The sequence below is a fragment of the Triturus cristatus genome, chromosome 1_1 (assembly GCF_964204655.1).
Source record: "Triturus cristatus chromosome 1_1, aTriCri1.1, whole genome shotgun sequence".
Lineage (NCBI taxonomy): Eukaryota > Metazoa > Chordata > Amphibia > Caudata > Salamandridae > Triturus > Triturus cristatus.
Genome location: NC_140579.1, coordinates 932,659,928 through 932,674,000, shown reverse-complemented (window position 1 = coordinate 932,674,000; position 14,073 = coordinate 932,659,928). Strand labels below are relative to the sequence as shown.

At 45.0% G+C, this 14,073-nt stretch overlaps 1 protein-coding gene across 1 annotated transcript in view; it reads right to left on the bottom strand.

Annotated features, from left to right (window-relative positions):
- The window catches only part of LOC146871312 (FYVE, RhoGEF and PH domain-containing protein 2-like), a 385,168-nt gene that overhangs the window by 55,530 nt on the left and 315,565 nt on the right, over nt 1-14,073 (bottom strand). Inside the window, exon 8 of the mRNA XM_085646736.1 lies at nt 9,839-9,977. Coding sequence (XP_085502862.1) covers nt 9,839-9,977 — 139 coding nt within the window. The remainder of the gene's footprint in view (nt 1-9,838; nt 9,978-14,073) is intronic.

Sequence of the window (14,073 nt, the reverse complement as noted above, 5' to 3'; positions counted from 1 at the left end):
GAATAGTAAAGGAAATCTTTCTCACAAGAATCCCGCTTTACCCTGAAACAGTGCTTACTTCTGCTCCACCACGGAATTATTACTCTCGTTGACACAGTAGCACGTCCCTCTACTCTGCCCTTCTAACACACATCCAGTAACTGCTTCCTCCCGGACTGTTCCTAGGAGCTTTCACAATTAACTAAATGCTCATACATTCACGCACTTTCACACATGAAAATATAGTACACTTACACAGAATCCTGCTTTTCCCCAGAACAGCGAACAATCTGTCCTGCTACAGAATTATAACACACGTTAACCAAGCAGCATTTACCTCTACCCAGTCCTTCAAGCAAGCTCAGAGTATACCTATTGCTTCTCCGGTGGTAAGCTTTAACGGCAAACCTTACGGATCCCTGGGACTTAAGACCAGAGTTTCACAGATAACCTTTGCTACCATACACACTCCTCTTATACACAGAAATATCTCTAGTAGTAACACACGACGATGTCACTAATTCCGAACCCAGACAATGTGACGCGCAACTTCAATTGTCACACGTTTTCCTGCATACGTACAGGTAATTCCAACAATCCCGTCTTTCCCGAGAGCAGCACACACTTCCCTCTGCCCTACTACGGAACCGTCACCAGCTCCCAAGTTCCAGAAGCACTACATAAAACTCAACATAACGACTTCAACATATAGTATTAGTACATATCTCAACATCAATCAATAATTAATGAAACCAAAAGCCTATGTACAAGCAACCTATCAAATCAGAACAATAATCAAAACCATTACTCTGCTACCAGGAAATTGCTGCAGATCAGAGCATATAAATTTCCCCTACTTCCACAGATAGAGTAATTTCACAGATACACGCACATACACTCTTCATTCGCTAGGGCCCATCACACAGACATACGCTCTATTACTCTATCCGCACTGAACCTGAGAGGAAACTTCCTTGATCACTCTGCATCTACACTGAGGCCAATGCAACCAAATTGATATTGCTTTGAAACATGATCTAAACAATAATAGTCACAATAAGGAATTCAATAACTGACAAAGAAATAACCACCCGACACTGTAATTCAAACATAAGGTAATTTTATCTAAAATTAGTTCAAGTGAAAGTCAATCAATAGCAAAATCGTTATTCTCATATTTACCTATTCTAGCTAAATGTCATAAATGGGTCAGGACAGGTCTCTCAGTAAAGTCTCTCGAGTCGCCGTCCTCACAGCATCGATCCTCACCAGCATGGGTTCAGAAAAGAGTGGCCTTAGACCCTCCCTAGTCTAACAATATTTATAATGAAACTTGCAAAATGATAGCAACAAATAAGTTCTGAATATCCGTTAAGCCGCTAAGCAGAGCGAGCAGGAAAGGATGTAGCATCGCTACATTTAAGAAACCTCCGCTCAGGAAAAATCACAAAAATAAAAAGACGGAAGAAGGAAACTCAATCTAGCAAATGTTGCATTAATAGAAGCTCTTCCTCAGAACCATAGCAAAGCCATCACAATTGTGAATAGTTCATTGTGGCTTCATTCTCAACCAAGGACAACTCAGCGGATTGGCAGCACGCCTGGAATCGCGGTCATCATAGAAGCTTTTCGAATTGTGCAGAGGCTGTGATCAGGTGACTTTCAACCATGTTCAGCAAGGCCTTTCGTCACATCTCATTCACTCGAACGCAGGCTGTAAATGGCAGCCATTTTCATTTAGGCCAAAACGGACCATCTTAATTGAAAGAAACACAAACAACGTTACTACATCATCGCAATGATTAAACAGTGTTAATTCCCACTAATACCCTTATGTGTATGTAATTATCTAGCCATCTGCGACATATTTAAGCATTAGTACACGTTATTAAAAAAGCATGAATATAAAACAAATAGCACTCTCATCATTTATTAAAACGCACATATTATTGAGCAACATATATGCATTCCCACGTATAGTTTCTCTTGTTAGTAATGTTGATTAGTCAAAGCTTGTCACGAAAAACGATAATTAGTGATTACAAATTAATAATTTTAGTTATGACACATAGACAAGACTGGAGCTTAAAACCCAATAAATTTTCAACAGAAAACCCTGCTCCAGCACAGACACTCTTTTTTTTTACTGTCCACAATGAACGAAAGAGGGGCGGCCGCCTTATGATGTGCTGCTCCCTGAAGCATGAATCGGGTTGGCAGGCATGCAGCTTTGTGAACCATTGAGGCAGCATCAGTTTCCTTCGCTGTGCAGCCATTTCATTTGTAGTCCATCAGCTCTTTCAGTGCCTCAGTGCAAAATGTATACACTTCATTACCGAGGTCTAGATTTCATTACACAATGTATGAAATTGATTCTGGAATGCGTTCAGTTCGATTTCTTCTCCTGTGATATACAAGTCCGAAAGTAGTGATGTATGTCCTTCAAGGGCCCTCGTATCCTAGCGGAGATTGTGTTTTCAGCTCCTCCTTCGGTTTGATATACATTGGCGCTAGCCTACTCCATGAATGTATGGTGGCTGAAGTTATAGGTGGACACCAGCCCATCTCTGGGGGCGGAGGTGTTGTGCTCTTTGTTTGGAATGGATGGATGATCACCATCTCATCCCCGAGGCTCACTTCCATAGCTAAAGACACTTAGCCTGATATATGAGAACGCGAGAGGGGTTAAAGGGGAGACTTTAGAGACAAGCATTGGCAAAGCCAATAGGTTTCGCCTGTGCAAAATCTATTGTCATTGTCAATTTCTTTTTACATGTTGCACGGAAGTTGAGCTGCTGTGTAACATGGTTTGAAGTAAAACATAGCTCATTGACTGCCCGCATTGTCCACATCATAGCACTTTTTTTTTTACACTTTAGGCCATGTTGCACAGCAGCTCAATTGCTGTGCAACATTAAAAAAAACATTGACAAAGCCAATAGAATTTGCATAGGGAAAACTAATTGGCTTTGGCAATGCTTGTAATCAGTGCCTTTTCTACAGGGCCATTTATGTGCGGATAGCAGTTCAGCAGACTTACAGCTGCATTTGATGTGTTTATAAATATTTATTGCTTGTAAGCAAAAATACAGCAGCCTTTATTATTAATATCAGTTTGACTTGGACATCCAGATGTAAACATTGGTGCAGCAGCCTTACAAGTGCATTTCATTCCTGCAATGATTCCTATGAATTTCAAGTGTACTATGACAGTATGTGTTGCTAGTTGTAACTGCAGGTTAGGAGCCTTCTGTGGCCGCTAATCTACTACGAGGATTTCTAGACGTGGTGCTGCAGGTGCTGCAGTCACACAACTACTTTTACTGCCTGTCAAGTTATCAATGAATGTTTAGTGGACCTGCCACCTCCTTGTTTATCAATCTAAATAGAAATCACCTGCAAGAATATTTAAATGTTGACAGTGCTATCGCAGCCTTACGGCTACCTTTAACATCTGCCAGGCTATGTCTTGCTTATGAGTGAAAGTGCAGCAGCATTTCATCTTTTAGTAATGTAGATGATGTGCAACACCGCTGGTGTCAAGTGTGAGATCTTCAGAAGTGTATTCTTGCATTATGGCTAGAATATAATAGCTATACTATGGGATTTTAAGTAGGTTTTTTAAGATTTCAGACCTTAATCATAGCCTTATATCAAAAGACGACTTTAAAATTATGTTTATTGTTTTTTTTTATAATATATGTTAGTTTATAACATTGCTCTGATAACTTTTTTCTATGATTTGCTATATGATTTTTTCAGCTTTTGCATAGAGCCTTGAACCATTCGCATCACACTGAAGTGCTTTTTAGGTCGAGCCTGGGCAAGCGCGCATGCGCTGCTCTCCGAGACTTATTGTCGACCAGTAGCGAATAGAAGCCCCTCCCACTCTCTGCCCACGTTTGCCATTGGCCTGTATCACTGTCTGTCCTAAATGCTGGCTTCTGATTCATCAATAGGCTTGGTCGTCCCTCCTTAGTACCGCCTCCTCTTCATTTGTCACCTCCCATGGTGAATGGCCTCTTTACTTCAAGTGTTACACGGTACATGTTATTTAGACTGTGAGCACTATTTTCTTTAATGAGGTTCTCCTACTGCCTTCTCTACTCCCTCCCTCCCTCCGGTTGTCTGTGTCTTCTCCCCCCTCGCCCCACACGCACTCCTGTTCGTGCCTTCTCGCGCCCCCGCCTGCCCGTTGTAGGTGCCTTCTCCCCACCCGCCGCCCTCCCTCCCATTGTCCATGATGGCTACCATTTGCAATGCAATAGGTCTCACGTAAATGCGAGACCTATTGCATTGCAAATGCTTGTTTAATCTGCACGTGCTTTTGTGGCAATGATAGATTACTTGGGAGGATGCACCAGTTACCACTGAGTCCCAGGACCGCATGCATTCTCCCACTCCCACTAAATAACAAAGCTACTTCTTTTGTACTCCTGGCTTTTGAAGGGCAGTTGAGTGTGAGCTGTCAGTGTTTACCTCAGGAGGTGACAGCTGGTTTAGAGCTCAGTCACTGTGTGGCACAAGTAATTACACTAAATATCCTCAGTGTACATCCTCAGGTTTTAATTACAGGTAGGGACGTAGAGCAGTAAAAAAGGATCAACACAACGCCAGAAGGGCCTCGTGTCTATTTCTGTTGAGACGAGGACTCAAGCAGAATTACACTATAGAAGCCCTAGAGATAGATAATGGTATCCTACAAAGAGGGGGTTGAGTGTCCTTGGCAGTCTTTGTGAACTCTTGAGCTTTCTATGGCCTATATTTACTTTAGCCAGCCAATGGAACAGACCCGCCAGACATAGTGCTACAAAGTATCACATTTGCTATGATACTATGCCCTTGTCCCTAGTTTTCCGGAACCCCCAAGTGCAAGGCTTTCCATCTTCAGATTTCCCATTTCAGTTGGGTGGCGAGTAACAAGAATCATAGTATTCTCCCACATTGGCTGCTAGGGATTTAGTTGTCAGAGTCGAAACCCAGGACACAGTTTGGGGGAGGCCAGTTGAGGCACAACTTGATGTCAGACTAACAGTTCGGCACAGGAGGGCGTGTAGGTTTGGGGTAGGACAAAGTATGTCCTCCAGGGACACCAAATCTTCCAGGGCTTGTATCTCAAAACTGACTGGATGAGATCAAGATTTGTACTTGGCAAGTACAGCCATTGGCCTGGGAGTTCTTACTGGTCTCAAAGGCTCATCGATTAGGCAGAGGGAAACTGGAATGTAGGGTTGAAGCTGAGCAGTGACTTTATATGATATCACCTGTGGCAGTGTCAATGCCTGATATGCAATTCAAATGATTCCAGAATAATGGCATCTGCCTGCAGCCAAGGGGCCACAACCCAAAAGTCTAAGGTAATGAGGAAGAACCTCTGTGTCACTCTTGGGCTAGAGACAGACAGATATGCGTTCCCACAATGTCAAGTGTGGAAGAGGGGGAGTCAACGACAATGCATGCTCATCACATCCATAACCATTCATCACCACTGAAAGGACCTACACTTTGGTGCCACGAGCGCATCCTGCAGTTTGTCATTGGCATTGGCGCGTCTGAGGGCATTATACATTTAGCATCCTGGTCCATGCTGTAGGATGTTGTCTTGACTGTGGTGTTACCAGAATGCAGTGACTGGATTGCCTCTGGGAGCCTCGTGCATATAGCCCAAAGACTGAGACTGCCAGCTCAGAGAATGGCTTCCTCATATCACCTTAGCCTTCTAGTAGACCAAGATCTGAATAGAATGGCTGTGATTCAGTGGAGTGGCTTTGCCATCACCAGAGGAGCATAAATGCCACCATAGTCTGGTGGGGTGGTGTTGAGGGGACCTCCATTTATAGGACTTCGGTATCCTATGCTACAATAGGTCTTAGTAGTTTATGGTATTGTTCTCTAGGATGGGGTCACTTTCTTGATCCATGGCAGAATCACCCATCGCTGAGAGTCCAACAGGAGTGATCATGAGTAAGTTTTGGATCAGTTTCTGTATTGGAGCCAGTACTGTAAGTACAGGCATGGAGGCTGTAGTTTCTGTCCGGTCCCTGGATTGCAGCAGTTGGTGGGAGCTACACAGGGTAGGAGATGCTGAACCAAGTTGGTATTAGGTGCACAAGCACGGGGGTGTTAGTGGAGTGCATTCTTGCCTTCAGTTTCAAAACTGGAACATCCAAAACAAAAAAAGAGGCCAAGCTGTGAACAGAGGACCGAATGATCTGGGTGTGGTTCGACAAATTATTATCTATTTGTTCATGGTCATATGGATCAAACACGTCAGACCTGCCTTCTATGGAGTCTGCCATCCCTGAGAGGAGGGGCTGTCAGGGGGAAAATCCAGAAGAGACTGAATTCTGAGGAAACATACTGCCTTTTCTGATCGAGATGCCTGATAGGCATGAGTTTGCACCAAGAATACTGGTGACAACTCCTGCTCCTACAATCTATGGATTGGCAGTTTAAGTGGAGGGGTCAGTACTGCTAGCTATTGGGTCCTGTGTGTCAAAGGTGCTGTGAAAACTTCCAGGCCAAACTGCTGCAGCTGGAGGCTTTAACAGTGGGGTTCACAGGGACAGATGTCTCCTGTAACCTCTCCTTGTGATTTCCGTGCTTTAGTGGAGAGAGAAGATGGGACAAGTGGTATGCCAAAGAATGTGGGAGACGGTCATGAGTTTGGTCTATTCCTAGCCCGTAGGAAACTGGTGCAGACTCATTCTGACCACGCACCACACACAGACCACCACAAGGCTATTGCCGACAGTGTTGTTGGCCTGAAAGCGTTTCACTTACAGAGAATTCTGACACCGTCTTTTTATAGACATCACATAACTGGGTGTTAAATACGATATGTCTGTGAGTCATTGGATCTACCTTTGCATAGTTTGGGGTCGTGAACCCAGAGGGGCTTTGCTACACCAGTGGGAAAAAGGGCAGAACTGGTCTCCTTCTCACTGTCATCCGTTGCCTGGTAGTAGTTTATTTCTTCTGCCCTTTCTTCAGCCTCGGCTTGACCTTTCCTGTAGTATGACCATGAGAAGAATGTAGAGGTGGACCCTGGTCAAGAAGAGAAATATCTCCACAAGGCATACTGGCCAGCACTATTGAACTGTTTAGTTCTCAATTTGGGTCCTCCAGCATGAATGGGCCACTGTTCTACCAACTACCTCACTATTTAGGACTTAACTATTTGGTAAATATTGCATTTAAGAGCTTGCTCCGGTGACAGTGGCAAAAAACAAAGAAAGCCTCCATGCCACGCTTCATAGTCAGACAGTACCCTCTGGCTAGACAACAGGGCGAGGTGTCCCAGGCCCTTCAGATGCAACTGATGTTAGCTAATTTCTTGGGGCAATCTTTTGTGGTTTCAAAAGATATTTCAGTGGAAGTGAGTGGACAAGATGTTGAGTTAAGCCTAAAGAAGTGATAGTCTACTCTTAACTTGGTAATGTGAGCAGGAACCTGCCCTGCCTATTTACCTCAATCCCAGCGGAATGACTTCCAAGGACTATTAGTGGCCACTGAGGTGGGGAACGACTGTCCTGACCTAGAAAATATGGGGAACCAGGTTAGTTTCATTTAATAAAGCTACAACTCTCCCAACAGAGCATTAGCCATGGCAACAAGAAGGGTTTTTGGAATTGGTCTCATAGCCAACAGTGATCCCAGGCTGAATCTAGAACCGGGCCTAAGGCTGCACCTCATGGATGGAAAATATAATGACATGTTCACATAAACCCAACCGGACCTGCCAGACCTCGCCAAATGCCTCCCGATCTTATCCAAAGAACTAATGCTAACCACATGGCCCATCATCTACCCAGAAGAAATCACTGCCACCATGAACTCCAGACACTGGGGTGCCCCATCAGACCCCTGCCCAACCATATCTACTTCAGAGGTCTGCAACTCATCAGTGCTGTCCTCACACCCATTATGAATGCCTCCACCACTTCCGCAACCTTCAATATAGGTTTGGAAACACGCAACTGTCCTCCCTTTACTGAAGAAACCCTCTGCGGACCCGTCAAAGCTCACCAACTACTGACAGATCTCCCTGCTACAATTTCCAGCCAAGATCTTACAAAAAATCATCAATAGACACCTCATTGAATAACTCAATGACCACCAACTCCTCTATACCACTCAGGGTTCAGACTCAACCCCAGGACAGAAACTGCCCTTATCACCACCACAGATGACATACGTAACACTCTGGATGGAGAAGACATGGTGGTCCTCATCCTCCTGGAACTTTCTGCAGCATTTGAGACAGTCACCCACCCCATCCTCATGCAATGCTTACACGCCGTTGGAATCCAAGGACATGGACTCCGATGTATCTGTTCCTCCCTGAGTGGAAAGACCCAGCCAGTTAACCTTGAACTATACACTTCGGGCCCCCATGACCTCATCTGCGGAGTTATGCAAGAATCCTGCCTGAGCCTGACCCTCTTCAATGAATAAAGGATCCCTCGAGCCAGCATCATCCGCCCTTATGACACCAACAAACTTTTCTATGCTGATGACACACAACTCATTCTCTCCCTCATAGACAAGTAGTCCCATACCCGGCTCAAGTTCAATGTCCACGTAAATGAAATCGCCCACTGGATTAAGACCAACTGTCTAAAGCTGAACATTGACAAGACCAAAATTGTGATCTTTGGGAACAGCACATCACCGTGGAACTCCACCTGGTGGCCAGCAGAACCTGGGGATCATCATCAACAGCAGATTCGACATGACCGCCTAAGTCAATGCCTTCACCACCTCATGCTTCCATACCCTGAAGATGCTGAGGAAGACTCTTAAATGGCTCCCAATCACCACCCGGAAAACCGTCACGTACACCCTGGACACAAGCAGGCTGAACTACGGGAACACCCTCTATGCTGGGATCAATAAAAATCTCACCTTAAGGCTAAAGACCATTCAAACTCTGCAGACAAAATCACCTTTAACCTCCAATGCCGCACTCACATCACACCACACCTGAAGGAGCTCCACTGACTCCCAGTTCACAAAGGAGTACAATTAAAACTATTCACCCACAATTTCAAGGCACTACATAACACTGGCCCAGCATACTTCAACAATAGCATCTCGTTTAACAAACCTTCCAGACACCGGCGCTCGTCTGGACTTCTATTTGCAGACATCTCTTGTATACTGAAAACCACATTTGGCAGTTAAGCCTTCTCCTGCATCGCTTGTAAAGTGTGGAATGACTTACTGCTACACAAAAGAGACTTCTCATCACTTCTTGAATTCCACAATAAGCTGAAGACCTGTCTTTTTGAGTAGTGCCACTAGGCTCTAGTTGTGGCTAGACTCAGACCTGCTCAGTGCCAAGATACCTGTTGTGATAGTGCGCTCTACCAATCTGTATAACATAATCGAGGATTTCGAACTGGACTGTTCCTTTTTGGGAAGAGCAATAATGATTTGCATATGATTAGTCGCTGTAATAGCACGACGAGCAAATAAGGGTGGAATGTACCAAGAGTATTTACCAGGTACTTAGATTAACTCAAGCATTCCATCCGTCTTATTTTGTTTTTATCTCTCCAGACGGCAGAGCACCCCTTAACGTGTAAGCACTAGGACAAGAAAGGGTAAATCAGAGCCATCGAAATTTCTGGTAACTAATCTGGGAATGAAATCTAGACATTTCAGCATGCATTCAAAAAACAAGCTCTGTTTATTACCACTCATATCAACATCTACGAATGTTCCACTTTCTGCCCTAATCAAGGTTTCATCAAGATCCTGGAAGCAAACAAAAAGCCTGTGTGGCAAGGGTTGCCCACAAATGTCCTAGCAGCTAGCAGGGCAGGAATATTTGGATGTAGATCACAATTCTTACTTTCGGTGTCTGCTCGATCCTTTGACTGTGGAGGTAGTTTATTCAGATATTCCTTCAGAAGAAGCTCGTATCGGGGTATTCGCTGCACTGGTTCCAACATGTGGTGGCCCAAGCTCAGACTGGCAGACACCTCCCTCTTCTGCATGGAGGAAAGAAGAACAGATCACAGTTTGTCCTGGCAGGTGTCTCGTACAGTGCAGAGCAGATCATTCATGTGTCATAACAGTACATCATAAGGAATATTCTGTGTTCACTTTCTGGCCACAGAGCCTGCTCCTCCTGGGATTCGTAAGCCACCAGCTACATATAAGATCATGTCTCCAATATCTCCTACTTCCTTATTTTTGTTTCTCCCTCCATCTCGCTTCTTCCCTATGTCTCCTTTTCCCTGCTTCTTATTCCATCTCATTTTACCATAGACTCTCACCTTCCATGTTTAGTTCCTTCCTTCCTCGTATTTCTTTCCTGTTAGGTCTCTTATGTCCCTATTTTCTTCATCTTGCACCCTCATGCCTTTACTGTCCAGCCTTCCACCTCTTCTATTCCCTCCACATCCTTCTCTTCGGTTCTCTACTCCTCTTTCTTTCTCCTTTCTCCCCTCCTGTTTTATTGTATTTCTCCTGTTTCCACATCCTTTCTCTCCTGTCCCCACTCCCTCTCTTGTTTCATCCCTACCTCTTACGCCCCCTCATTCACTCTCTTTTATGCCTGGTTCCTTCCTTCTTGTTCCCTCGTTCGTTTCCACTGTCCCATTTCTTTCTTTCTATTCCCTCTGTCAGGTGGAAAGTCCACTAGGGACAGTCCACTGTGACCTCCTGCGTCATTGTGTGCTTTCTGGGCTCCGCTGTGGTTTTCTGCTCACTGGCCTTGGATCTCGAGGCTCCTGGTGCATTAGTTTCACGTTGCTCCACAGCAGAATCCTGAGGTCTGCTGAAGCTGGACTGTGCCCACCTGTACCCACGTCTGTAGTGGAGGGCTGCGGTGCCCACTCGCTCAGCTATAGTGAGGACAATGTTTAGTGTCAGCTTGTTTGGTATTGAAACGCACAAACATTACGCATACACTGCTGGGAGGTTAGGTAACACAAATACGTTCTCCCATAACTGGGGCCCTTCATGTACTCCAGACTGGGCGCTGTGCTGCCATAGAGTACATGTCTTTTTTTTTTTTATTTAGTGCATTTTTATAAAGCGTGGACATTACCCGAAGGTGTCAGAGCGCTGTACAATAGAACCAGTTACGTTACAAGAGAAAAGTGTTACACAATAGAACATTGCAAAGATACTTAAAAGGAAGGGTACACAAACACAAAATCCAACACAGCACACGCAAGGGTGAGAAATGTACAAGAAAAAATACAAATTTACAATGATGGGCGAACTTCCTAGAGGGGCCTGAGAATGAAAGTATTAGTTCTGAAAGTGTTTCTTTGGAAGAGAAGAGATTTGAGGTCAGCTTTGAAGATCCGGGTAGAGGAGGTGGCACGGAGCAATGGGGGAAGCGAGTTCCAGATTCTCACCGCATTGCCTGAGAACGATTGCGCCATCGATCTTTCCCTTTTGAAGGAGGGGGGCTCAAGCAGAAGATTTTCCGCATTGCGAGAAGGTCTAGAGCCTCCAGACAATTTAAATTTATTTACCAGGTAACGAGGGGAGGACGTGTGCAAGGCTTTGTGAGTGATGCAGGCAGTTTTGTAAATTGATCTTGCCCGATCGGAAGCCATCGAAGAGAGGACAGGATAGGAGTGACGCAGTTGCTTCGTTTAGATCCTGAAATGAAGCGAGCTGCTGAATGGAGGATGGATTTGAGAGGGGAGAGGTGGGATTTGGGAGGCCCGTCAGAAGAGAATTGCAATAATCCAGTCTAGAGAGAACCAGTGATTGTACCAAGGTTTTTAAGTCTTTCTCCGGGAAGAACCGATGGATTCCCCACAGAAGGCACAGCTGGTAACGTGCGTTCTTAGCAATAGAGTTGATGGGGGAGATTAGGTTGAGTCTTTTGTCAAGAATGACACCTAGGGATTTAGCGCTGTCGACAATGATGGGTTTGTTGTTGAGTACGTTCAGCTGATCCACCTATGATTGAACAGGAGGAGGGGAGAGAGAGGTAGAAAGGAGGAGGAATTCAGTTTTGGCGGGATTTAGAATGAGTTGGTCCAGTTGTGAATAGAGTTGAGAGTAGAGTTGAGTAGTGAGAGATCGTGTGCGGAAGACACCTTGAGGTAGATTTGAGTGTCATCCGCATAAAGATGGTAATGGATCCCAGATTTACTTAGGAGGTTCCCTAATGGTTCCAGGTAGAGATTAAACAAAGTGGGTGCCAGGATAGAGACTTGAGGGACGTCTTGACCTACAGCCAATGGAGATAAGAGACTGTTTGCTATCTTGATCATTTGGGATCTGTCCAAGAGGAAAGAGGCAAACCATTTAAGCCATCGAAACCCATTCTCTGTTGAAGAGTGTTGAGGAGGGTGTTATGATTAACAGTGTCAAAGGCTGCAGAGAGGTCTAGAATAATCAGAAGACACGATTCCCCAGACTCGAGTATATGCAGCGCATCATCAATCACTTGCAGCAGGGCTGTTTCAGTGCTGCAATTTTGGATGAAGCCAGACTGGAAAACGTCGATGAGATTATTGTCCATAATATGTAGGGAAAGTTGTTTTGCAATGCATTTTCCGGTGATTTTCTAAAGAAAAGGGAGGTTGGTGATAGGGCGGAAGTTGTTGAGGTCGTTCACATCAGCTGAGGTTTTTTTTAGAAGAGGGGTAACCTGTCCTGATTTGAGGGTAACAGGGAGGGAGCCTTGACTGAGGAAGAGAGTAACTAGCCTGATCCAGTAAGAGAGAGTATGGGTGTGGAAATCGATAGCGATGACCCTAGGGATGGGGTCAGAAGAATGGTTGGAGGGTTTGGTTTAGAGGCTGCATTTGAGGAGGTCATCTTCCGAGATGACGTCAAAGTTCTGCTAGGTGACTAAGGATTTCCGCTCCTCTATGGGGGTGGGGTGGGCAACCTGATCCACCAGTGCTTTGACCTTTTCATCAAAGAATATAGCGAAATCTGCTTTCTTTGTGGAATCCTCAGGCTTAATGGTTAGGGGAGAACTGTTTGGGTTTTTGATGAGGCCCAAAGGTTTTCTGGGTCTGTTTTTGGCTGAGTCAAGGAGGGATCTGAAATGTGAAGCTTTTTCATGGAAGATGTGGTTGTGGTATTTGGATCTTGCTGAACGTAAAGGAGAGAGATTGGAGGTAGATCGAGATTTTCTCCAATGTTTCTCCAGGATTCTAAGGTTTTTCCTTTCATCGTAGAGAGCTTTATTGAACCACGGTGCTGAGGGGGTGGGTATTTTCCTTTTGCTTTGGAGTGGAGCGACATTGTCGATTAGGACTGCTAGGACTGAGAGGCACTGAGAGGTGAGAACGTTGACACCCATGTTGGGGTCTAGTCTAGGAAGTGACCGCATAGCAGAATCACAAAGAGTGTCAAGATCAAGGTTTGTAGTGTTGCGGAACCAGGTAGTAGCTTTTTTAGGTTGGCCGAGAGTTATAACGGGCAATAGGTGAAAACGGAAGGGAATGAAGAAGTGGTCAGACCAGTCTACATGGATGGGGGGAGCAGTAGTCAGCAGGTCTGCTTTGGATATAACACGGTCCAGAATTGAGCCCTTGGAGTGTGTAGTATCCGAGCAATGTTGGAAGAGATCATTGGCTGAGAGAAAGGTGGCAAGCTTGATGGCAGCCGAGTCTCCCAAAGAGCCCAATGGAGATTAAAGTCACCCAGGAAGATCTGTCTGTCACTTTGAGAAAATTGGTCACTGATGAAGTCGGTGAGTTCCTCCGCAAAGGAAGAGCAGTTACTGGGCGGGTGGTAGATGGCATGGAATCTAAAGTGTGAGCCGTGATGTATTTGAAGTTCTAGGGATAGGCATTCGAATGTACGGAAACGGGTGGTAGGGAAGGCTTTAATTTGAAAGGAGTTTCTGAAGATGATAGTGACACCGCCCCCAATTTAGTCTGTTCTGTCATTTCTGAGGATAGAGTAGTCAGTGGGTACCAGAAGATCAAACAAAGTATGAGAGGAGTCATTAAACCAGGTCTCAGTGAGGAAGAACATGTCAAGATTATGGTGGGTGATAGTGTCAGAGATTTCCAATTTGTGTTTGATTGCCGATCTGCAGTTGTGGAGCAAGCAGTGCAGCTCTGACGCAACTGTTTTGGTGATGGGGGTGTTAGG